Source organism: Setaria italica, chromosome II (genome assembly GCF_000263155.2).
Source record: "Setaria italica strain Yugu1 chromosome II, Setaria_italica_v2.0, whole genome shotgun sequence".
NCBI classification, from domain to species: domain Eukaryota; kingdom Viridiplantae; phylum Streptophyta; class Magnoliopsida; order Poales; family Poaceae; genus Setaria; species Setaria italica.
In genome coordinates, this window is record NC_028451.1 from 43,559,268 (window position 1) to 43,582,501 (window position 23,234).

Here is a 23,234-nt window from a genome sequence, read left to right on the forward strand (position 1 = left end):
TCTTTAGAAAAACCCCATGCCTTTCCCGTCCCCGCCCTGCCGATGGAGATGGAGACGACCGGTCGCCTTGTCGCGGCCCGCGTCCTTTGATTCCCTCTGCCTGGCCGCGCCAGCAACTGCCTGCAACCAGACAAACAGACGGCCGCCCTGGCGTCCCCCCTGCTCGGTCGCTCGCACGCGCCGGACCCCGCGCGCGAAGCCAACGGCGAGCGAGACCCGTTCGCGCTCCCCAGCCCAGTCATCATCGCTCGCGCCAGCGTTATCAGTAGCCAGCACAGCAGTGAGCCGTCCCCTCCCCTCTCGCTCGCCTTGCCACGGGTGGTGACCGAGCGAGCGACTCGGCGGCCTTGCCCTGTTGCCCGAGACGAATTATTGGCCGGCGCCGCGATGCTCCAGGGCGTGCTGTCCCGCGCGCCCGCCACCGACGCGGCGGCAGCGGCAGCGATGAAGGCCAAGCGGGCTCCGGTGTCCCCCGACGAAAAGGGGGACGGGGATGGGTGCCCCGCGCGGGGGAAGCGGCAGCAGCTGCTTGGGCTGGGCCCCGCCGCGGCGGCGGAGGAAGGGCCGGAGACGCGGGGGCTGCGGCTGCTCAGCCTCCTGCTGCGGTGCGCGGAGGCGGTGGCCATGGACCAGCTGACGGAGGCGCGGGAGCTGCTCCCGGAAATCGGCGAGCTGGCGTCGCCGTTCGGGTCGTCCCCGGAGCGCGTGGCGGCCTACTTCGGGGACGCGCTGTGCGCGCGCGTGCTCAGCTCCTACCTGGGCGCCTACTCGCCGCTGGCGCTCCGCCCGCTGGCGGCCGCGCAGAGCCGCCGCGTCGCGGGCGCGTTCCAGTCGTACAACGCGCTGTCGCCGCTCGTCAAGTTCTCGCACTTCACCGCCAACCAGGCCATCCTGCAGGCGCTCGACGGCGAGGACCGCCTCCACGTGATCGACCTCGACATCATGCAGGGCCTGCAGTGGCCCGGGCTCTTCCACATCCTCGCCTCCCGCCCGCGCAAGCCGCGCTCGATCCGGATCACCGGGCTCGGCGCCTCGCTCGACGTGCTCGAGGCCACCGGCCGCCGCCTCGCCGACTTCGCCACCTCCCTCGGCCTGCCCTTCGAGTTCCACCCCATCGAGGGGAAGATCGGGCACGTCGCGGACGCCGCGGCCCTCCTCGGCCCGCGCCACCACCACCAGCAGCAGGACGAGGCCACCGTCGTGCACTGGATGCACCACTGCCTTTACGACGTGACGGGGTCGGACGTGGGCACGGTGCGGCTGCTCAGGACCCTGCGCCCGAAGCTGATCACCATCGTGGAGCAGGACCTGGGCCACAGCGGCGACTTCCTGGGCCGGTTCGTGGAGGCGCTGCACTACTATTCGGCGCTGTTCGACGCGCTGGGCGACGGCGCCGGCGCAGCCGAGGAGGAGGCCGCCGAGCGCCACGCCGTGGAGCGGCAGCTCCTGGGCGCGGAGATACGGAACATCGTGGCCGTGGGGGGACCCAAGCGGACAGGGGAGGTGCGCGTGGAGCGGTGGAGCGACGAGCTGCGGCGCGCCGGGTTCCGGCCGGTGTCCCTGGCCGGGAGCCCCGCCACGCAGGCCAGGCTGCTCCTCGGCATGTACCCGTGGAAGGGGTACACGCTGGTGGAGGAGGACGCATGCCTCAAGCTCGGCTGGAAGGACCTCTCCCTGCTCACCGCGTCGGCATGGGAGCCGGCGGACGACGACACAGTCGCCGCCGCCCCCACGCCCCGCCACGGAAGCCAGGAGACGTGATCGCAGGACAAGATTTTGCAGCACCAGCTAGATTGGATTGGATCGCCTCTGCTGCTAATCTCGCAGCTCCCTCGTGGCCACTTTTGTTCTCTGTCTTTTCTCTTCTTGTGAGTAACTATGTCTGTGATATAAATCGTATAGGATTCGGCATTCGTTCCCACACCATGCTCAGATCAACATTCCATTTCAGATTTTTGTAATGCTGCAGCTTCAGTTTCAGTCTGAAATTTGTAAAAAAGAACACATGCATCAGCAGGTCGGGGAGTTGGCTTAGCTCTGAGAGGTAGCCAGGTAGGTGATGGAAGAAGTTGCCGCCAGGGTCTGCTCCTCAAGATTGAAGAATCTACTAGTTCGAGTAAACATCATCCATCGCTTTATATAGTCCCGGGTGTCCCGGACTGTAGTAAAATAGACAGCTCAGCCGCCGGCCGTCGGCCGTCTGTCTGCATTAGCTTAACGAGTCTGCATGTCAGTTTGCCGGCTGTAGAACGCCCCTGTGACGATGACTAGTTACTGATACGAAAATGACTGCTTGCACGTAAGCGTGCGCAACAACTGTTCCTGGCTTTCTTTGATAGCTCTATGTAAACAGCCCACAAGTTGGGGTGTGCGCTGTTTTGGATAGAGCCGATGAAGGTCAGCTCACTTCACGGTTCACGGATTGATGATGGTCGGATGGACAAAAGCCAAGAAAAAATGCGCGAGGAAAATAAGAAGATGCTGCCTGGGCCTATATCTTCGAGTAGCCCAAGCTGTCATGCTAAAAAGAAAATATAGGCTCGGCCCATTGAACAAACGCACTAGACCCTTCTTTTTTTGATCTTCTTTTTTTCTCTTCTCACTGAAGAAGGAGAGAAAAAAAATCGGTGGCCCAGAAACATCAAAATCAACCGAGTGTTATTTAGAATTTTTAAAAGAGAATGATAGTGGCTCATCAACTAGAAACAACTGCTCGTAAAGTTGCATTCAGTGCAGCCACAGAAAAGCTTACTCAGTTCATGAATCATCAGAAGACCAAAGGCCCATGCATGGACTTTTTATGTTCTTATTAGCAAACTGGTATACACGCGGGTGCGGCCGTGCAGTGGTGCGCCGTCCCTGAGATTGAGAAAGACGAGATCGAATCAGGCCAACACAAACGGCAAATTTTGGATGGCAAAGCGATCGATCGCAAGGCGCTGTAGCAGCTCGAACTAATGGCATTTTGGATTTTGAAGCACACCGCGCAGTTCGTGAACTGTAGTACTTCATTTTGAATTATCGAATGAATACCGAGAACTTCTGCAGTCTTTGGAGCAGCTGGGCTGGGTGGGGGTTGCTGCTGACGGGCTGCCGCCCGGGCCCGGCCACCTGCACGACGAGAAGCTCTCCTTGATGGCCGCCGCGATCTCCACGTGACCATCAGCACCACCGTCTCTGCTGCATCAGCAACGCATCGGGATTCGTTTCCGCGGTGGCGCGCCATAACCCCCGCTTCCTGGCGGCAAGCCGGCGTCCCCAGCGGCAGCGTACGGCGGCGTAATCCGAAGGCGCCGTGCTGCAGGGCGCGGTCGCAGACATGGAGCGCTCCCGTCCGCCGGCAACGCGCCCCCGCCGTTTTGTCCTCTCGCCGCCTCGGCCTCGTCGTCTTCCTCGAGGTGGTGGCGAACTAATGGCGGAGGTAGGTCGAGTTCGCCTCGGCCTTCCACTTCTCCTCGAGTTCGCCGAGGTGGTCGGCCTCCTCTACGTCGGTCCACCGGCGTCCACTTCCTCCCTCTGCTGCCCTCCGTGCCCATGCGCCGGCCAGGGTGATCGATGCAAAACTATGGGTCCGATTTTTGGGGTTCTGCAAATATTCGGATCGCGACTAGTAATCGCGATCCAATTTAGAAGGTCGCGATCTAATTTAGGAGGTTTTGTAAAAATATTTGGATCGCGATTAATTGTCGATCCAATTCAGGGGTCCTGTGTAAATGTTCCTCCCGCCCCGCCGAGGTCGCCATGGCTCTCCTCTCCCGCCGCCGGCGGCGATGGCCGCCTCCTCGTCGCTCATCAACTCGTTGTTGCTCAAGGCTGCAGTCGCCATGTCTCTCATCCACTACAACCGCCTCCCCACCAAACCCGCCCCCGCCGCCTCTCCTCCATTGGAAGCGGAAGGTCCCATGCTCCCGTTCCCCAATCCGCGCCCCAACCAAGCCCAGCTCCACCGTTCACTCACCTCTCTTCTTCCGACCCAAGACAAGGACTGGAAGCTCGAGATCCTCCGCCTCTGCGAGGGGCTCAAGCTCATCCAAGGTATGCTTTACGCGCGCTCTCCAGCTCACCCACCGCATTTCCTCGCAGCCCAGTCCTCGAATCGTGTGACCAAATTTCTGTGCATTGTGCAATTAGGCGGCGCGCGTGCGGAGGACGCGGAGCAGCCGGTCGCGTCGTGTCTGTGCCACTTCTTCGACGGGTGCTGATGGCGAGCATTGGGTCGACGAGGTGCTCAGGAGGAGGTTCCTCAGGCTGGGTACGGCTTTGCTCTGAAAACAAACTGGGTTCTGTGTGCTGGTATTTCGAATTCTGTGGTGGTTTGTAGTACGATTTTACACTTTTGTATTGTTATAACAGTGCGGTGGAATGAGAAGCGACGGCGTGTCGATCAACCTGTTCTCAGGAATAACTTGATTGGTCAGTGTTCGAGATTTTTACTGAAACATGAACTTTACAACATGAGATATGATCTTTACAACATTTGAGAGCTCTCTAGATAACGATCTGGCTTTAGACTGCAGTTCTACTGCAAAATACAACAGGAATTTTTGGAGAATAGGAGATTCGGTTGTTTGAAGTGTACTTTCATTTTTTTTTCCATTTGGAATATTTCAACAGTGAGGATGAGATGCAGCACCTTTGCTTGTCAGCTGATTTCCTGGTTGAACTATCAGACGGCATCTTCGCTGGAGTAAATTTCCATAATCTCCATGTAACTAGTTGTCTTATTTAAGTGTTCCTAATGTTGAATTAATGAATTTGTTTGTGCAGAGAAAAGTTTGCTCCTCATTTGCTACATTTTCTCACCAAGCAGTAGACTTCATTTTGAGTAAGTTACAGTCGTGCTGCTATGCGGTTAATTACTCTGAGCAATAGTCCCAAGTCATGCATTCACCCTAAAGAAAATGTGCGTGTTAACTTTGTCACTTAAATTCATAGTGCTCTGTATATCAGGTTGGTACTGTATTAGTCCCCAAATGTAAATTCACGATGAACTGCATAGGTACTAATGTCAACTTACCTGATGCCTAGTGCATTCTACTGTGAAAGAAATGACTGTCAGTGTCAACATACCTACAACCCAATTTCAGTTGCCTACCCTACATCACATCACACTCCACTTTCACTGTTTCTTTTTCCCATGTTATCATGTTAACCTCTCAGTATATACTTAAAGCATGCAGGATGACATGTCAAGAATTCATGAGAACATGCGCTTGTGGCCATATGTAATACCCAATATGTGCATGAGAACAGGAAATAGAGCTTGCAATTTTTCTCTTAACTAAGAGAGTGTTGTGAGGAGTTTATGTTGCTTTGCATACTGTCCAAGAAGTGATCTCGAGAACATCTTAGGTATCACTTTGTCTACTCCATTGGAACTGATACAGGAATATTAAATTGGTTAGAGGCCTTATCATGTTTTCTTTTACATGATTTCTCTAAATTGTATTTTATATTGATCAGATGTGCTGCCTCCATGGTCTCTTGCTTTCATTGTTACCTTTGGTAAATCTTTTACCGAGTGCACTATAACAGAGTAAAGTAGGATTGCTCAACTCTAATAAATCTGATAGTTGTTCGCTAATATTATATTTATTTGTATTCCTTCTATATTCTTCAATGGTTTGCAGGATGGGTTGACTGTCATGTGCACAATTCTGTGAGCAGCACTTGTTCCGTAAGTTAGGAAACGAGGAGTTCATTGGCCATCTGATAATCATTTCAGTTTCTCAAAAGATCTCAAGTATATCAGAAGGATTGGTTCTGGCTGACCCGTTTGATGATACTTTCCCTGACATGCATGGCAATATATTCATTCATAATGTAAGTTTTCTTCTATTCGTTCTAATTTGGATTATAGAAGGGTGTTGACTCATTAAACCAACATGGTTGGCCGCTGTACCTATCTTGACTTCATGATTGCCCAGTGTATCCATTTTGACTTCATGATTGCCCGGTGTATCCATTTCAACTATCAGTTAAGAACAAACAGTTGACTTCATTATTACTGAACTATGGATGAAAACTAAGAAGTAGGGCTTATTTGCTGATGCATAATGGTTGTTATGCAGAATGTCATACTGTAAATAGTCTAATGTGCTGTAGTTTCTGTTAAGATACAGTCGATTATCTGTATAATAATCTTTTCTTTTTTAATTTTTGTCATCAATATTTACCTGAAACAAGCTAGATTGTGATATCTCCAGTTGCGCATTTTGGAATGCATTGGTCAAGAATTATGATTCAACCTTGTAAGCTTGAACCCATTTGGCTTATCTGAACTCTGTAGTCTGAACTGCTGTATCTTTTATGAATTATGATCACAAGTGTCATCATTCTTGAAGAAATTTTCTATTGATATGCAATGACGGGCTGCCGCCCTTCCCGGGCCCGGCCACCTGCTGGACAAAGTTCTCCTTGATGGCCGCCGCGGTCTCCACGTGACGTCGTGACGGTGAACAAGCAGTAATCCCGGCCAGCCAGCCTCTCCACGGCAGCGTACGGCGGCGTAATCCGAAGGCACCATGATTCCGGATGCGGTTGCAGACGTGGATCGCTTCTCGTGCTCCTAACGTCCGCCGGAAACGCGCCCCCGCCGTTTCGTCTTCGTCGCCGTCGGCCTCGCCGCCTCGGCCTCTTCTTCTTCCTCGAGGAGTCGAGGTGATAGTGGACTGGTGGTGGAGGAAGGCTAGCGCCTTCCACTTCTCCACGAGTTCGCCGAGGTGGTTGGCCTCCTCTACATCGCCCCGCCGGCGTCCAGGTTCTGCCTCCGGTGCTTGCCGTGCCCTTGCGCCGGCCAGGGTGGTCGCTGCAAAACTGCGGATCCGATTTAGGGGGTTTTATGAAAATATTCGGATCGCGATTAATAATCGCGATATATGTAAATATTTGGATCGCGATTAATAGTCGCGATAGGGGGTTTTATGAAAATATTTGGATCCTGATTAATAGTCGCAATCCAAATAGGGGGTCATATGTAAATGTTCCGCTCGCCCCGCCGAGATCGCCATGGCTCTCCCCTGTCCCCTCCGGCGGTCCCGCCGGCGCCGCCGTTACATCGCCCCCGCCTCTCCTCCATTGAAAGCGGAAGGTCCCCTGCTCCCGTTCCCCAATCCGCGCCCCAACCAAGCCCAGCTCCACCCCCTCACTCGCCTCCCCTTCTTCCGCTCCAGGCCAGGGACCCGAAGCACGGAATCCTCCGCCTCCGCGAGGAGCTCAAGCTCGCCGTACACGCGCCCGCCCGCCCGCTGACGCACCGCGTTTGCTCGCCCAAAAATGCTCGATTTCTGTGCATTGTGTGATCAGATGGCGCAAGCGCGCGCGGAGAAGACGGAGCCGCCGGTTGTGTGGTGCCGCTGCCACTTCTTCGACGGGTACAGGGACCTGCCGCCACCGCGGCCTGGTGTCGATGGAGAGCATTGCTGCATTGGGTCGACGGGGTGCTCAGAACGAGGTTCCACGATCCTCAGGCTGGATGCGGCTTTGCTCTTAAAACGAACGAGGTTGTATGTGCTGGTATTTCGAACTTTGTGGTTATGTTCTAGAACGATTTCACACTTCTGTAGTCCTGTTCTGTTGTAACAGCACGGTGGAAAGAGAAGCGACAGCGAGTGGATCGATCCCTTCACAGGAGTAACTTGATTGATTTGTGTTCCTGAGATTTTACTGAAACCACTCTACAGTTTTTGAGACTTCTCTAGATAATGACCTCGCTTTAGAGACTGCACATCAACTGCAGAATACAACGGAAAATTTTGAACAATTGGCACTCTTACTGCTGCCTGTTTCCAGTTTACCATAGGAGTAGGAGATTCAGTTATCTGAAGTGTAGTTTCAATTTTTCCATTTTGCAGACTTCAACTATGAGAAAGCTTGCTCCTCATTTGCTACATTTTCTTACCAAGCAGTAGACTTCATCTGATAAGCTACAATTGTGCTGCTATATGATTAATTACTCTGAGCGATGAGATGTTAGAAATGCATTAGAACATGTGTTTGTGGTTGTATGAAATACTCAATATGTGATAAATGCATGTCAGATCATTGCACATCTTTTAGTCTAAAGTATTGTATTACACAAGTGTTTACCAATTCAAGCAGGATATAATAGGTATCCATAAGCATCATGCATGTGTAGAAAGACACTGTCACTGCTTATACTAAGCAATGTTTTAGCATGGCAGGGCAAAAACATGATGTTAGATGGATGCTAGTTATGTCAATGACTCAATTGTTGGATTAACCGTGGTTACTTCTTTGGCAGAGAAAAGCTGATCCTGAAACCTCGGTTTATCTTGTGAAATTTTCTTGTAGATAGATGGAATACGAGTTATGAAGTTACCAGCCTTCATAAGTGTTGAACTATGGATGAAAAACTAAGAAGTAGGTACTTATTTGCTGATGCATAATGGTTGGTGTGCAGGATGGCAGACTGTATATATTCTGCTATACAGTAAATATTTATAGGACCACTGGTTTATCTGTTCTGCTAAATGTACTGTAGTTTCTATTAAGATACAGATGATTATCTGCATAATATTCTTTTCTTTCTTGAGAATTTTTTGATGATATATACTCCACCCATTCCAAATTGTAAGTCTTTAGGTTCAGAGTTCAGTCCACCATTCGACTCAACACGCGCTGCCAGTTCCAGATCTGCGACATGCCCACGCGTGTATTTTTAGGATGCATCTAAGGGGGTGTTTGACAGTACTACACTCCACGAAAAATTGCTCCACTCCACTCACTCCACAAAACTAAGAACTAGGGACTTATTTGCTGATGCATAATGGTTGGTGTGCATAAATATTTATAGGGTCACTGGTTTATCTGTTCTGCTAATGTACTGTAATTTCTGTTAAGATACAGACGACTATCTGCATATTACTCTTTTCTTTCTTGAAGAATTTTTCTGTTCATTCTAAATTGTAGATCGTTTTATTATTTCTAGATTCATAACTTTTGCTTACGTATCTAAACATAGTGTATATCTAGGTACATAGTAAAAACGTTTCACGGCGAACGGGGCATGGAGGCACGACGGAGATGATGAAATATAATGAGGATGGACGACGCCATTGACAACCTGACGAAGTTAAGTTGCTTAAGTTGCAGGGTTCGGTGTTCGTATGTTCGTTCTCAGTCTTCACGTTCAGCGTTCATTCCACCATTCGACTTCAGCACACGTGCTGTCAGTTCCAGATCTGCGACATGCCCACGCGTGCACCTATAGGCTGCATCTAAATTGGTCATCTAGCTTGGCTATCTGTTACAACAGGTGATTTCACAGTTGAAACTAACCGTACGTGCCACTGGCAGAAGGCCACGCGTGTGCAAGTTTCTTCAAGCTGTGCCGCATCTGAGACTCCGCCGGGTTTTTGTTTCAACCCAACTGGCAAACCAATCACAGTTAAGAGCCGACGCCACCGAGGCCGGCCGCCGGTGCCCAACTTCCGCGCACTTCCTATTTCCTATCGGGCTATCACGTCGAAGTAAACCGAACAGAGTAACAGACCCTTGTCCTCTATAAAAACACGCTCGCGCGCACGAGCATCGCCTTGTCCGTCGTCCCCACGAACACTACCATCTCGTCCGTCCTTGGTTTGCTGCGCGTCGCCGTCTCGCCAGGATGAGCTACTACAGCCAGCAGCAGGCGCCCGTGACAGGTGATCCGCGAGCCGGAAACTTTTTTTTTTTCTGTACACTTCGGCTTGATCGATCACTGACTTGGACGCAGCTCTGAACTGACCGCGCGCGTGGTTTTTGTGTTTCTCTCGCGCGCTTCGGCGAGCAGCGTACCCGCCGCCGGGCGGCTACGCGGCGACGGCGCCGCCGCTGCCGGCGGGGCAGCCGTACGTGCAGGCGCCGCCGATGCAGGCGGGCTACTACGCGCCGCCGGCGGGGTACCCCGGCGGCAACTTCAACGGCGCCATGATGAACCCGCCGCCGCCGCAGGTGGTGTCGCCCCAGACGCAGAGCCGCGGCGACAAGGCCTTCTGGGAAGGATGGTAAGCTAAGCTTCCCGCCTTTCTTTGTTTGATCCCAAGATAGATATACTTCCTCCGTCCCGAAAAGAATGCAATTAGTCGCGAACTGATTCGCTAGCTTTGCAGCTGCGCGGCTCTTTGCTGCTGCTGCATCCTGGACATGTGCTGCTGAGCCCGGCGAGAGCACGAGTGCATCGAACCATGGCGTGCTCCCCATCTGTAACAGAGTCCGTTTGTAACACCTCGAGAATAACTAGCTTGTGTCGTGTGTGATACATGTCGCGTTACTCACGTACCATCAGTTTTATCATGTTGGCAATTGGCATGAGGTTTGTATTTCTGATACATGTGTGAAGGTTCAAGCAGGTTATCAAGATTTTCCTTCATTCCTAAGAAAAAACACATTCGCTAGAAAACAAAAAGGATAGACAGCGAGATACGGTAACAACCACGACAATCCCGTTAATTACCGTTGGTGTTTCCAGGTTCCGTTTTCTCTTGAGGGCAATGGTGTTTCTGGGTTTCAGGCTCCGATAGGTATACCACATATTAAAACCGGTAACAAAGCTGAGCAGATCTACGGACTACAGGTGCAAGGTTTCAGCAACTAAGCTTCAGGATCAGTGAAGTAAACAGGGCTCTCTAGGTCATCATTGTTCGCAGAAGCGAATGAATCGTCAGATCCTGACGTTGATGGAGTTGCGATGCTCTCATCAGAATCGGACATCTCATCATGCAGAGCAACATGTTCTTCAGGTTCAGGTTCCTGCTCGGCCTCAGGCTCAGACTCGGATCCAGAGGTCCCCAACATGAGCTTGTGAATTGCAGCCTTGGCAGTTTCGAGAAACCACTCATCCTCAGGAAGCGCACTGAAATGATTTTTAGTGGAAGAAGAAACGTGATATTAAGCACTGGGCAAACAGGTAGCCTAGCAAATATTATGGGAACTCAGAATAATCAAAACAATACTGTAATTACCGACCTTTGTGGGTCAACATTCCTTGCTGAGAAAGCAGCGATCGCTCTGGTTATGATTGTTGACACAAGCTGCTGAACTGGTCTGTGTGGGAAACGCCCGCAGACAGCAATCTCAACAATGAAGTGCATATCAAGAATAAGCTGCAAGGAGCAAAAGATTGTTAACTTCAGTATTTGCATCGAAGTAACATGAACGTTCAGGAAAACGTACCTGCTGCAACCCTGAAGGCTGGAGTTGGACAGACCGGTCCTCAAAAACATCCCAGAATTCTTGCTCATTGGAGAGCCACATGACAACCGTTTCAGTTAGCCTTGAGAGTAAGACCTTCTGTATCTTATCTTTTCCCAGGAGAACATCACCAGCAACACTAGCTAGCTGTTGCAATCTTCCAAACAGCGCCTGGAAGAACAAAAATAGATAGGTGATACAACTTTGTTTGGATGCTCAACTTTCAATTTGTTGGTGTTTGGATAATCACTTTTAAAGTCTAAACCAAGTTGGACATATTGTTGCATTTCAATAACAGAATAAAGGGGTTGATTGTGAGAAATAGCCATTGAATAACAGACTTCTTCTAACTTTAATCTGATTTGCCAAACAGAATGTTGGAATTTTTTCATACATGCTTTTCCACAACACCATAAGCACCGCACAGCAAAGCAACCATAAACCAATACTAACAAGCTCAATCATAATGTAAACATCACTGCTGTTCCCTGTTACAGATTTTACACCCATGGGACCAAAATGCAATATTGCAAATAAGATATGTAGTATATTTAACTGGCATAATTTCCTTAATAAGTGTAGATCTCTATCCTTACACCTTGCCCTCCCCTACCCTTCAACACCACAGACAATCTGAAACTCTGAGACTCGATCATTCGTGTTTGTGCTTATGAATAATGGTGCACAGTACACCATAAAATCTTTAAATATAAGTCGTTTTAAAATCTGTGTTGGTCAAACTTTTTTTTAGTTTTGAGCAGAAATATATATGTGATACATAGATTGAATACATAATATGTGCTTTACTAGATCCATCACAAAAAAACACCCTCATAGTACACTTTTTTTATAAAAAAAATATTTTCATAGAAATTGGCCACCCAAATCTTGGAGACCGTCATGTCCTACACTGATTTATATTTTGGACCAAAAGGGGTATAAAGACATGTCATGCAGCATCTATGTCATAGACGTATGAAACAATTTCTCAGAAAGACAAGAAAAAGTCAAACCTATCAGGATCTTATGTAAACATTTGATATCAAATCACTGAGATGCAATACAAAATCACCTGGAAGGGCAGTGAAGGCAAGGGATCAGCATCAAACAAAAGATCATCAGTCTTCCGCTCCATGTACATTCTAGCGTCCAATCGTGACTTCCCTTCCAAGTAAATAAATGATAAGACATACTGTCGGCAGAAGTGATCCCTCAGTTTGTCCAATGAATGTTGCAAATGACGTTTCCACTCTTTGTATTCAATGGAGTATATGGACCCAGAGCCAAGGCTTTCACTTGATCCAACAGTTCCTTTCTTTTCAGTCTGCATATCAAAGAACTTGGATACAGCAGCTGGCAATAACTCATCTGCTATAGTGTATGCCGCTCCAATTAGAGTAAGTTGCTGCGCATCAGTTTCAGCTTTAAATTCAACAGGCTCTTTTGACTCCAGTAGAGTATCATCTTCAGAAGGTCCAGGCAAGACTTTGATCAGCGTTTGTACATATCTATCAAAAAGCTGGACATATTTATTCAAGATTGCTCCACCAAAGTGAACTATAGTCATTGGGGTGACTTGATCCAAAATATCCTGCAAGGAGGACATGCAAATATATCAACTGCTTTAAATTATCAGATAGCAGGTGAAATACAACAAATTGTGTAGTATCACATTCCATTTTCTCCAGTTAAAATTAATCTATTCAAATTTTGAAAAACAGCACATGAGTGCACAAATAGTAAACTGATTATAGTAACTTGGTATCTACACAAACTCATGCCTACATTAAGTCAAGCAAATGTGTTACATCTACTTATCCTAGATATGTTTATGCAGGGAGTTATTTCTGCTGTGTATGGTTTGCCTGTGTCAAGAAACTGTCATATGTACAGAATGTGGGCTGACTGCTAGCAAAGCACCTAAAGGTCTGATAGCTGTTTGCGTTCAGTAAATTTTCCACGACATTTTGCAAATCTGCTAGAAAGTGGGCGACTTATAGCAATGCTCAAATGCTCACTGAGGTGCAAATTGAAGTTCACGGTAGGAACCCATCGGGTGTAATGCATCTTTAGAAAGGAGCAAAAGACTAGCTGGACAAATCAAATTGCACAATCCAACATGACAGAAAGCTGAATTGCAAGACATGTTAAAACAAAAGGTTGGATTAAAGCTAGTTCACTGAAAAAGAAATATCAGAATATAAGAATCATCAAAGGAGAACTCACATTGACAATGGACATGAACTTCTTCCCACTGCTTGTAAGCATAATGTTTGGGGCAACTGCACCAGAGAGCGGTGATCCTTCTTGAGGGGTGAGAAGCAGAATATCATCATTCCTTGCTGCATCCACAATCTTTCTTCTCACCCTTCTAAAATTTAGTTCAAGAACTTCTTCAATATAAGGGTGCAGTAGCACCATAAGTAATTTTGAGAATTTCAGCCCATACGATTCTAGAAAAGAGCAATGAGAGAGACTAGTTTGGATGCATATACAAGCAGCGCGAAGGGCAGAAACACTCTCAGGCAAAGGAGAATTTTCTTTGACCAAGCGTGCAAATGTTTCAATTTCGTATTCAGCCCATTGGATGATCCGGTTCATATTCATGGGGCTATCTCCAAATAGTGTATTAGTTTCTTTTGCTGCTTTTGCAATAGCTGAGAAAACAATCTGTGACAACGATGCAGCATAAGTTTCTGTGTAGATTGAACACGACGGGAGAAATGCCTCAACATTTTTATGAAGGCGCGAACCGTAAGCTTTTAGAAGTAATTGATGGGCTAAAGAACCTTTGCCTATCTTAACTAAACCAGCCAAAGACTTCCTTAGCTCAGCTATAGGTAAAGATGGCTGTTCAGACCACCTAACAAGTTGATCCTCAAGAATTGCTTTCCTTTTAAACAGTGCTGTCTTAAAGGCAGAAAGCTCTGCATTTGATTCTTTGCTAGATTCATTTGCAACCAAATATTTCTTCTCTTCATCTTCCAGAGCAAGCACTGCCTCCTCCATTTTGTGCTCTGCAAGCAAAGCATCTAACTTATCCAGAAAAATAGCTTTGGGATCCTGGGTATCATCAGATAAAATTTCATCCAGTTCAGTCTGAAAATCCTTTTCTTTCACATCTTCTTCCTTGTTAGATTTGAACCAAACATCAAGCTCGCGGGACACACCACTCATTAGATCTTGCACAAGAATCCCTTGAGCAGACACATGCTTTTGAAGCTCAATTAACTCTTGCTCTGCTTCAACAACCTCCTCAGATATTCTGTACAAATTGCGAAAAGGAGGAAAAATATTGAATAGGAAAATTATTAAAAAGCGAAAAGTGAGTGTGTGGACTGGGATTTTAGAGTATGAGAAAAGGAAACATAATATATTCTGAATTTCCATTTGTTTCATTTATTTTCATAGCAGAAGGGATCAGCCATAAATTTTGTAATTACCTGAGAAAAGCCAGGTACTTTGACTGCATATTTCCACTCAAGTTTTCAATAGCATCCTTCAACTCCAACAACTCAGAACAAATTTTCCTGATACCCTGCAAGCACAACAACCATGTCATGCCATTGAGTACCATCACAATACCAATGAAAATGCTTTGGAAACCACCGGAGTCTCAACTCCCTTCCAGTCCCAACAAATAAGGATGCACTGATACAGGTAACACTAAACCCTTCCATCAATTCCGGTTAAAAGTTGTCAAATTATGCAATTTTACTTGCAGCTTTTATCGCAAGAAGGAGCTAGTACTTCTGTTTGGCCGTGCTTCTAATTTTCGTGCATCAAGGTTCAGTGAGAACATGTCCTACAGAAAACGAGAACATGTATTCCAGAATAACAGATCAGAATTAATAAGACGGTTCTTTCCCAAGCAAAAGGGGGGAAATTTCTAAGGCAAATGCAGGATAGGCTCATCTCCCTACGAGAGATTAAACCTCACAACACCATCACAGCAACTCTAGATCTAAAACCGCGAAATTTCACACACAAAGGGGGCCCGTACAGCACAGAAACGAAAGAAGCAAGAACTCGTTGGGCACATCAACAGGCAAAATTCCCCCACCATGCGCTAGCCGGAATGTAGGGGAAAGCGCTGAAGCGCGGAGCAAGGCAAGGAAGGGGGGGAAAACGCACCTTCTCGGTCTGGGACTGGTAGGCCGCGTTGATGGAGGACTGCGGAGTGATCCACTCGTGGCCCGGGAACTCCTCCTCCAGCTCCTCCCCGCTGCTGCTCTCCATCCTGCAACTCCGGGCAATCTCTGAAGCCCAGTGCAGGGTCGATGCTGGGAAGGAGAGATCTCTCGGCGTGCGGCGAGACCGGACTGAATGGCGAGAAGAGGACAAAGGCGGCGGCGGTGAAGGAGCGCTGGAAGTGGAGTGGAGTGCCGTTACGGGTAGCCACCCACCGGCAGCAACCGGGGGGCTACCGTGCAGGGGTTTTTCTGCCTTGGCGTGTCCTGAGCTAGGTGAGAAATTGCTGCCCGTCGACGACTCGGCGTCACTTCCCCCGCCCTTTCCTGCAACATTGTTCATCTTTCCATTAAAAATCCGGGCGATTTTTCATCCCAATCGGCCACGACAGACAATAGCTATTTACTTAGGTTAAATAAGAGAAATTTTCATAAACTTTTACATCTATAAATTTGAAGCACTTGTAGTGTTCTAAATTATAGAACTAATGTTGATATGAAAATATGATTGACTCAATATCAGTAGTAATTCTTTGCAATATATAGTAAAAGGTTCTTATATGCTTGAAATGAGCCATCTTTTGATGTATGCATGTGACTTTTTCTTTGATGATGTCTACTCTGAGTATAGTATGTAAATACATCTTAAAATGATATCAACAAGTTTGTTATTATACGAACTTCTTTTAATCAATACTAGCATCAACCCTCGAGATCATTATAGCCCTATTTGGTTGGTGGTAAAGAACTTGTTTGCTATGATGTTTGTTTGAACTTGCAAAGTTCACTTTAGTTACGTAACTTTCATCAAAAACTTATTTAATTATTTTTTTAACATTAATTTGTTCAGCTTTCCTTGAAAATATGAATCCAAATTAAAAGCATAAATTTCAACTAACCATGTGTGAAGATCATCTTAAGAACTTTTAACCGATTCATATGAGCATACATAATACAAAATAATTGGAATGATAGAGTGAAGCTCATCAATAAAAATCCCTAAATTTCCTAAATTCGGGGTGCTAAGTTCGGAAACTCACCTTTAGATTTAGGGATCCACGATCGACTCTTAGGCATGATGATAGAGGTGCAACGTTGGAGAATTTGAGGGGATCGATGGCAGGTGCTGCGGTGCGGCAGCGGAGAATTTAAGGAGATGATGCTGAAGTCGCCCCTCTGCTATCCATATACCTTGTAGCTTGATTTCCTGGAACTAGTTACGATTGCACAGAGAAATTTTGAATCGAGAGAAATTAGAGGATCCGAAGGCGACGATAGTGGTTCTAGTGAAATCCTTATTGATTCTATCGCAACCTGACTGGATGGAGAAAGTCTAGGCAAAGAGAATTTTTTCGATCGATTGGATCTCAATGAAAGAGGAGTGGGGGATTTGGGGGGAGGGGTCGAATGGGAAACATGGCAAGGATCTTTTATATACGAGAAACAATAGTAACGGCTCTGACGATTCTTTCCATAAAGCTCTTAAAGCAAATAAGTAATTAATCAAATATTTTTAATTAATTATCCATTTTGTTCTCGAACAAGACCGGCCCTGCCCCAACGAAGCCTGGATCTAATTGATTTCATTGATTTGTTTTTTTTCCATTGTGGTTTATTTCCATGAGACATGAGCATCCTTCACAAGCAACGTGCACGCTCACTTTTTGATGCCAGTGTAGTATAGCTATTCTACACATGTTCCATGTACACTATTACTAAAAACTATTACAATGGCAATTAACAATTCACTCATCAAATCCTCAGCATATCCAAGTTGTTTCTTTCAAAACAGGATTAACTCAATTTCACTTATGATCAAAACCGAGAAGATGATCCATCGCCTGAAGCAAAAGATAAAGAAGGGACGGAAAACACAGATGACCAGCCATTACAAGTCCATCGACCAACCAAAATAGGAAGTAAAAAGAAGATGAAAACGGAATGCCGTGCCATCTACGAACGCAATCTCGGTCGCCTCCGTTGTAAACGGGATAGGGTGTGATGGGCTGGACTGAGCAGGGCCAGGCCGGGCCGGCCCCAAAAGGTACCAATGATTAAGTTCATTTTAATTTTGTTTAACTAATGAATTATGCTTTGAGATTTGTGATCTTTCGTGGAAAAGGAGTACTTGAGTACTCCTCAACAATTTTCAATTAATGTACCAGTAGCCAGAAAACTCAAGAAATAGCTGGCTCATCGATTCTCTTCTGGCAGATAGAGTGAAAGATTTTGTCTCATTAAAAGGCACTTAGTAAACCCCAATTTGAAACAGAATGCCTTCAATTAAACCCAATAAGCATCAAACAGAGCTCATTCTGTGCTGGCCCATGGGCCAACCGCCAGCATATTCCCTCCGCTTAATTCTGACTACAAGAAAGTCTAGAACGACATCCCAATGAAAAGAAAAGAAAAGAAAAGAAATGCTTCAAAAAATAAAGAAAAGAAAAGGTAGAAGAACACTCTCTCAACACGCAGACAACTAGGAGGGAGAGCACATTGGCACATTTCTCCCTCGCCCGCTCCTTCTCTCTGAAATTCAAGAACAAGAATACTAGAAGAGCAAGTAACAAGCAACATTTCATTGACGGTGGTCATTGGTCAAGCCTGTACCGTAGCGCTCGTCCCCCGGGAGCATACACGGCCTAAGAATATCCGGAGCTCCATCGATGACGCACCGGAACAGTGCAGGGAAAGAAAAAGCGCGCCGTCGCTGTCGACGGCCGTGCCGAGCGCCAGCAGACAAGCGGCGACGCTACAAAACAACGCGCCAACCAACCGCCCCACTGCTGACCCTTTCCACCCCGCAAGCTCCCTGCGTTCCGCCGGCCGGCAGCGGCAGCGGGCAACCCCCATGGTATGGCCGCCCGCTTCCTCCTCCTCTATGCGCTGCTCCTCGCCCTCGCCACCGCCGCGGCATCCCAAGGCCTCGCCCAAGGTAGTCTTGTTTGGCGTCATGGCCGAATCCTTCTTTCTTCAGTTCTTGATTATTTACTCGCCAATAGTGCCGATGGTTTCTGGTTCGATTGGACCATGAAGGCATGAACCGGAATTTCGTGCACAAAGCAGGCTGCTTTTTTGCGTCTGACTGACGTGACTTGCTGTTGTTTTCTTCCAAATTTGGTGCCTGTATTGTTGTGCTTCTTTCTGATGTGATGGGGGGACTTTTTTCCTGCTTGACTTTCACACAGAGGATGTTGCGAAGCGGTTGAAGGAGGAGCTGTCAGAGAGGAACCGAGAGAATGAGATGCTCGAGTCATGGAATGGAGACCCGTGTTCCCCGTCTACCTGGGAAGGATTCTCTTGCGAACCCAAGGATGGCGTCCGTGTCGTCGTCAAGCTGTGAGTGACACTCCTACCTGATGATCAACGCTCACACATATGCTTTCAGAGCACCACTTTGGCTTGTTTTTGTTTCTGTTATATTCAGATTTGATTGATCTTGTACTTTGAATTGAGGTGCTTTTATTGTGTCCATATGGTACTTGCATCAGCAAGTTGGTGTTTGTCCAGAAAGAATGTGATGAATTAGTACTTGCGCAGGAACTTTTCTTCGAAGAATTTGCAAGGCCAGATTCCGGCAACCATTGGTAACTTAACGGACCTAACTGAAATGTATGTTAAACTGTCTGATTTCCATAGAGAATTCATGCTTTGCTAGGCGTTGGCTTTTTTGTCTTACTCCTGTTCGTGCAGTGATCTGCAAGACAATAATTTCACTGGATCTATTCCGGTATCCTTTTCTGCTCTCAAACACCTGCGCAACCTGTAAGCATATGCTATCTGTCTCTTATTTCTCTTTATGATACAAAGGCTTCAATAAAATCCATGAGTAATTCTAGATTCCTGCCATCTCATTCTGGTCGTTCTACCTCCATTTGATCTCATATGCTTCTCACATCACGTGGGCAGTTTGTGTGAATTGCCACCTAAAAGATCTGATCAAACAAATGTCATCCAATCTAGGTCAGTGAAGTGCAACCCCTTCCTGAGCAATCAGCTGCCTGATGGTTTCTCAACCGGGGTGGATTTCAGGTAACATTTGTATTGTATCCATTTTCAAGTTATATTTCTTTTACGTGTAGCAGCAACATAATTTTACTAGCCTTTCTTTATGCAAATAAAAAGGCATGGAGCCTGTGCTGCTGAAGAGTATCATAGCTCCCCTGCTGAAGAGTACCAAAGCCCACCTGGAGTTGCCAGTCAGAGAGTAATTGTTATCGGTGGTGTTGCTGGTGGATCTTTGGCATGCACTTTTGCTCTTGGATTTCTATTTGTTTGTTTTAACAAACGTGAACGTCGTTCTCCAGAAAAAGACTGCTCGTCTACAACAAGTATGTCTCCTGCTGCTACAGTATATGGTAGATGGTCTTCTGTGCAGTCTTTATTTTGGGGATGAAATAGAACTTACATGCCATGTATAACCTCTTAGATGAACATGAACAACGATCAGTAGTTATATGATCGAATGGAAAAAAACAGAACAACGCTGGCAGTAGGACATGGAAACCATGTAAACAGAATCATTCCATTTTTATTTCAGTGGGAGGCTAATAAGCAGAAAGTAGGGCAAATCTTTCATGGTTTCAGTGTATCCATTGCTTAAATACTTTATAGATAAATTATTTCTTGATTTACATGGTTTATGCAGACCCCATTTTTCAAGAATGCGGTATCCATAACACTACAAACCCTGCAGTACAACAGCTGTCCCTCAAATCTATCCAGACTGCAACAGGCAACTTCAAAAGATTGATAGGAGAGGGTGGGTTTGGAGCAGTTTATCGAGGTATATTACCACATGGACAAGAAGTTGCAGTAAAAGTCCGATCAAGCTCATCAACACAGGGAACACGTGAGTTTAACAATGAGGTACAGACCAATTCTGCCATATTAGCATTGTTTTTCCCCCAAAAAAAAAAATCACACCAGCATAAAGGAATCTTCTGGGGAAGAGTTTGTTCTGAGTCATGAATGTGGCATTTTACTGTGTCACAATCTTGTGTGAGAAGTTTTATTTTTCTATCTGTTGTCATATCTAGCAAATATTCCATAATAACTCTATTTTATATATGGTCAAATTTTACATCAATGTTCATGTGTTCCAGTTAGTTTAAGTTCTATTTTTTCAGTCAACATCAAATCCTTTCAGTCCCAAGCAAGTTGGCATAGGCTTAAGTTCTATTTTTCAATATATATCTATTTAATCATTTCATCAAGCAAAGTTCCTCTGATCCCTGGATCAACCAATTGACACAGTTGAGACTTCTTTCTGCTGTGTGGCATGAGAATTTGGTCCCACTTATTGGCTATTGCTGTGAAAAGGATCAGCAGATATTGGTATATCCATTCATGTCCAATGGCTCACTACAGGATCGCCTCTATGGTATCATGTTTCATAACACTTTATTTACTTTTCACTTGTAATACCCTTATTATAATCTTCATTTTTTTGGTTTGAAGGTGAGGCATCCAAAAGGAAAGTTCTTGATTGGCCTACCAGATTATCTGTTTGTATTGGTGCAGCAAGAGGTAAGAAGTGCCTTTTTTGTGTGAATTCACAATCCGCTTGTTTCTCCTTGTTGCTTTATGTTGACCTTTGGTCTATAAATATTCAACTGTGTAAATGCTTCCTTTTATTTCTACGTTTGCATAACTCATTGCATGTTTTACTTGTTCAGGGCTGGTATATCTGCACAATTTTGCAGGGCGTTGTATCATACACAGAGATATTAAATCAAGCAACATACTTATGGATCACAGCATGTGTGGCAAGGTAGCCGACTTTGGGTTTTCTAAGTATGCACCTCAGGAAGGTGACAGTAATCCATCAATGGAAGTGAGAGGAACTGCTGGGTACTTGGACCCTGAGTAAGTTTTTTCATGGCTTTCACTTCGTCAATAAATATTAGGATATCAAAAGACTGTAATTGGAACAGCGGTGATTTAAATAGATAGAGCAACGTATTGTTCGAAAAATAAGGTTGAGAAAATTTTAAATATTTCCATCAACGTGAACATAACATTTGGGAGTAAGTTAATCTAAGTAACAGTTTTTTCACCCACTAGATATCAGTAGATCGTGTTCAGAGTTGGATATTTCTGCGTCATACTGAGAATCTGGGATCAACATTATTACAGTAGCAGGTCCTGTAATTTTAATAAATAACTTCATTTTAAATCATCCAAAAATACGACAGAAATGTCAACTCTAGAAGGTAAAAAGCATATTAATGTGTAAGCAAAGAGTTGTTGCACATGTATTTTTTAATACATGTTTAGACATTGTTAAATGTTGTCTAACCAAAATTGTTTTCTATTTTAGAATTCAACCACCATACCACAAATTATATGCCAGCTGTGGAATTATTATATGTTAGTTGAAATTTCGAATCATCATGCATTGAATCTTCCAGAACATGTTCGTCAATTGTCATGATTTATTGATGCTTCTTTTTTTCAGATACTATTCCACTCAGGTGTTATCCACCAGAAGTGATGTCTTCAGTTTTGGAGTAGTCCTGTTAGAAATTGTGACGGGAAGAGAACCACTTGATGTCAAAAGGCCTCGTGATGAATGGAGCTTAGTTGAGTGGGTATGTTCACATTACACTCTATAGTCATCCATTGCCCATCTCCATCAAATGTAACATCTTCTGTCTGGAAGCTCGCAATGCTTTATCTGCATCCTCTAGATTTTGTGATTGCTTAAATAATTTATATGTTTTCGTCATAGTAGTTCTTGACAAAATATGATATATATTTGAGCTCCCTGAGTCCAATAATAATGTTACATTGATCCCATGTCATGCAGGCAAAACCTTACATAAGGGAGTACAAGATCGAAGAGATGGTGGACCCTGGCATAAAAGGGCAATATTGTTCAGAGGCCATGTGGAGAGTGCTTGAGGTCGCTTTGGTATGCACCGAGCCCTTCTCAACCTTCCGGCCAAGCATGGAGGACGTTCTCAGGGAGCTGGAAGACGCACTGATCATCGAGAACAACGCGTCTGAGTACATGAGGTCCATCGAAAGCACAGGGACTCTGGGCTCCAATCGCTATCTGTCCATTGACAGGAAGATGTTCACATCAGGTTCAGCGCGAATCGAGCCGACAAAGGGACAATTGCAAACGATGCCTTCGCTTCCTAGGTAACTGGACTGTGCTTATGATCTCACAACGGGTGCCATCAGGGATGTACCCTTGTTCAAGGCACATCTGAGCTTGGACATTGAGCCTTAAGCACCTGAAAACGGCATGGAGGGGTCATGTTACCCATTTCTGTAGTCTGTACCATCTACAGAACCTATCCAGTGGTGAGAGCACAGATCAGCTACACGCCCACACCTGCACTGGGAAATGCTTTGTGAAGCCAGGAGACTAGGCTAGTTTTGCCTGTAAAATTGCCATTGATTCAATCGCCTTAAAGCTGGTGAACGTATGTGCACAGCTATTCTTTGGACATTGTTTGAAACATCAGATATGGTGACGTAACCCCTCCAAAAAGAAAGATATGTTGAGGTAGCATCACTTCATTATTTGAACTGTTGCTGCATTGGGACATTGTACTACTCTTGCTGTAATTGATCTTGTCCTTGCGTAATTAAACATAGTTTCCGACCGACAATGGGATGAATTTCCCCAACAAGTATTGTTGAGCAGGCGTCTCTGAAACCAATACATATTGAAATATGGTGGATGAATGAAACTCTTGTAAAATTTAGGAAAGCAAGTATAGGTCACCGTCACAAGCAGGCAGACCTATGATCGCCACAAGAAAGCCTTACGGCCAAACAAACGCAACCCATGTCTGCTGGTTTCAAAGGAGAAACAGTCTTTAGGAGGAAAACGAA

The 23,234-nt window shown here is 46.0% G+C and overlaps 4 protein-coding genes across 5 annotated transcripts; 3 read left to right on the plus strand and 1 right to left on the minus strand.

Annotated features, from left to right (window-relative positions):
- The first annotated feature begins 212 nt into the window (after positions 1-212).
- LOC101768617 (scarecrow-like protein 23) lies at positions 213-2,013 on the plus strand. Its single transcript, XM_004958005.3, has one exon. The coding sequence runs from the start codon at positions 388-390 to the stop codon at positions 1,759-1,761; it is 1,374 nt and encodes a 457-aa protein (XP_004958062.1). The 5' UTR covers positions 213-387; the 3' UTR covers positions 1,762-2,013.
- Positions 2,014-3,325: 1,312 nt separating this feature from the next.
- On the plus strand, positions 3,326-7,009 carry LOC111256312. The gene is made up of 5 exons (XM_022824130.1): positions 3,326-4,035; positions 4,132-4,252; positions 4,354-4,413; positions 4,615-4,687; positions 4,768-7,009. The coding sequence occupies exons 1-5, from the start codon at positions 3,742-3,744 to the stop codon at positions 4,811-4,813; spliced, it is 594 nt and encodes a 197-aa protein (XP_022679865.1). The 5' UTR covers positions 3,326-3,741; the 3' UTR covers positions 4,814-7,009.
- Positions 7,010-10,423: 3,414 nt separating this feature from the next.
- Positions 10,424-15,646, minus strand: LOC101769021 (exocyst complex component EXO84C). Its single transcript, XM_004958006.3, has 7 exons — positions 15,328-15,646; positions 14,637-14,731; positions 13,420-14,458; positions 12,266-12,784; positions 11,176-11,364; positions 10,969-11,105; positions 10,424-10,855 (listed from the first exon to the last, which is right to left on the minus strand). Exons 1-7 carry the CDS (start codon positions 15,430-15,432, stop codon positions 10,594-10,596), a joined length of 2,346 nt encoding a protein of 781 aa, XP_004958063.1. The 5' UTR covers positions 15,433-15,646; the 3' UTR covers positions 10,424-10,593.
- A 2,440-nt stretch (positions 15,647-18,086) lies between these two features.
- On the plus strand, positions 18,087-23,008 carry LOC101769420 (nodulation receptor kinase). 2 transcript variants are annotated; one of them, XM_022824111.1, is made up of 12 exons: positions 18,087-18,318; positions 18,572-18,722; positions 18,924-18,995; positions 19,077-19,148; positions 19,347-19,415; positions 19,509-19,741; positions 20,032-20,252; positions 20,640-20,766; positions 20,844-20,912; positions 21,062-21,251; positions 21,844-21,976; positions 22,195-23,008. In XM_022824111.1, exons 1-12 carry the CDS (start codon positions 18,240-18,242, stop codon positions 22,534-22,536), a joined length of 1,758 nt encoding a protein of 585 aa, XP_022679846.1. In that variant the 5' UTR covers positions 18,087-18,239; the 3' UTR covers positions 22,537-23,008. The 2 variants fall into 2 exon arrangements, with proteins under 2 accessions (XP_022679846.1, XP_004958064.1); XM_004958007.4 differs by having other exon boundaries at positions 18,090-18,318; positions 19,509-19,714.
- The last annotated feature ends 226 nt before the right edge of the window (positions 23,009-23,234 follow it).

Coding starts and splice junctions, on each gene's coding strand:
- LOC101768617 (XM_004958005.3), top strand. CDS start 388: ATGCTCCAGGGCGTGCTGTCCCGCGCGCCCGCCACCGACGCGGCGGCA.
- LOC101769420 (XM_022824111.1), top strand. CDS start 18,240: ATGGCCGCCCGCTTCCTCCTCCTCTATGCGCTGCTCCTCGCCCTCGCC. Junction 18,996..19,076: donor TTAACGGACCTAACTGAAAT/GTATGTTAAACT, acceptor CTGTTCGTGCAG/TGATCTGCAAGACAATAATT. Junction 20,253..20,639: donor CACGTGAGTTTAACAATGAG/GTACAGACCAAT, acceptor CAATTGACACAG/TTGAGACTTCTTTCTGCTGT.
- LOC101769021 (XM_004958006.3), bottom strand. CDS start 15,432: ATGGAGAGCAGCAGCGGGGAGGAGCTGGAGGAGGAGTTCCCGGGCCAC. Junction 11,106..11,175: donor AGCCTTCAGGGTTGCAGCAG/GTACGTTTTCCT, acceptor TGCTCCTTGCAG/CTTATTCTTGATATGCACTT. Junction 10,856..10,968: donor AGGAATGTTGACCCACAAAG/GTCGGTAATTAC, acceptor AAATCATTTCAG/TGCGCTTCCTGAGGATGAGT.
- LOC111256312 (XM_022824130.1), top strand. CDS start 3,742: ATGGCTCTCCTCTCCCGCCGCCGGCGGCGATGGCCGCCTCCTCGTCGC. Junction 4,253..4,353: donor GAGGAGGTTCCTCAGGCTGG/GTACGGCTTTGC, acceptor TTGTTATAACAG/TGCGGTGGAATGAGAAGCGA. Junction 4,688..4,767: donor CAGACGGCATCTTCGCTGGA/GTAAATTTCCAT, acceptor TTGTTTGTGCAG/AGAAAAGTTTGCTCCTCATT.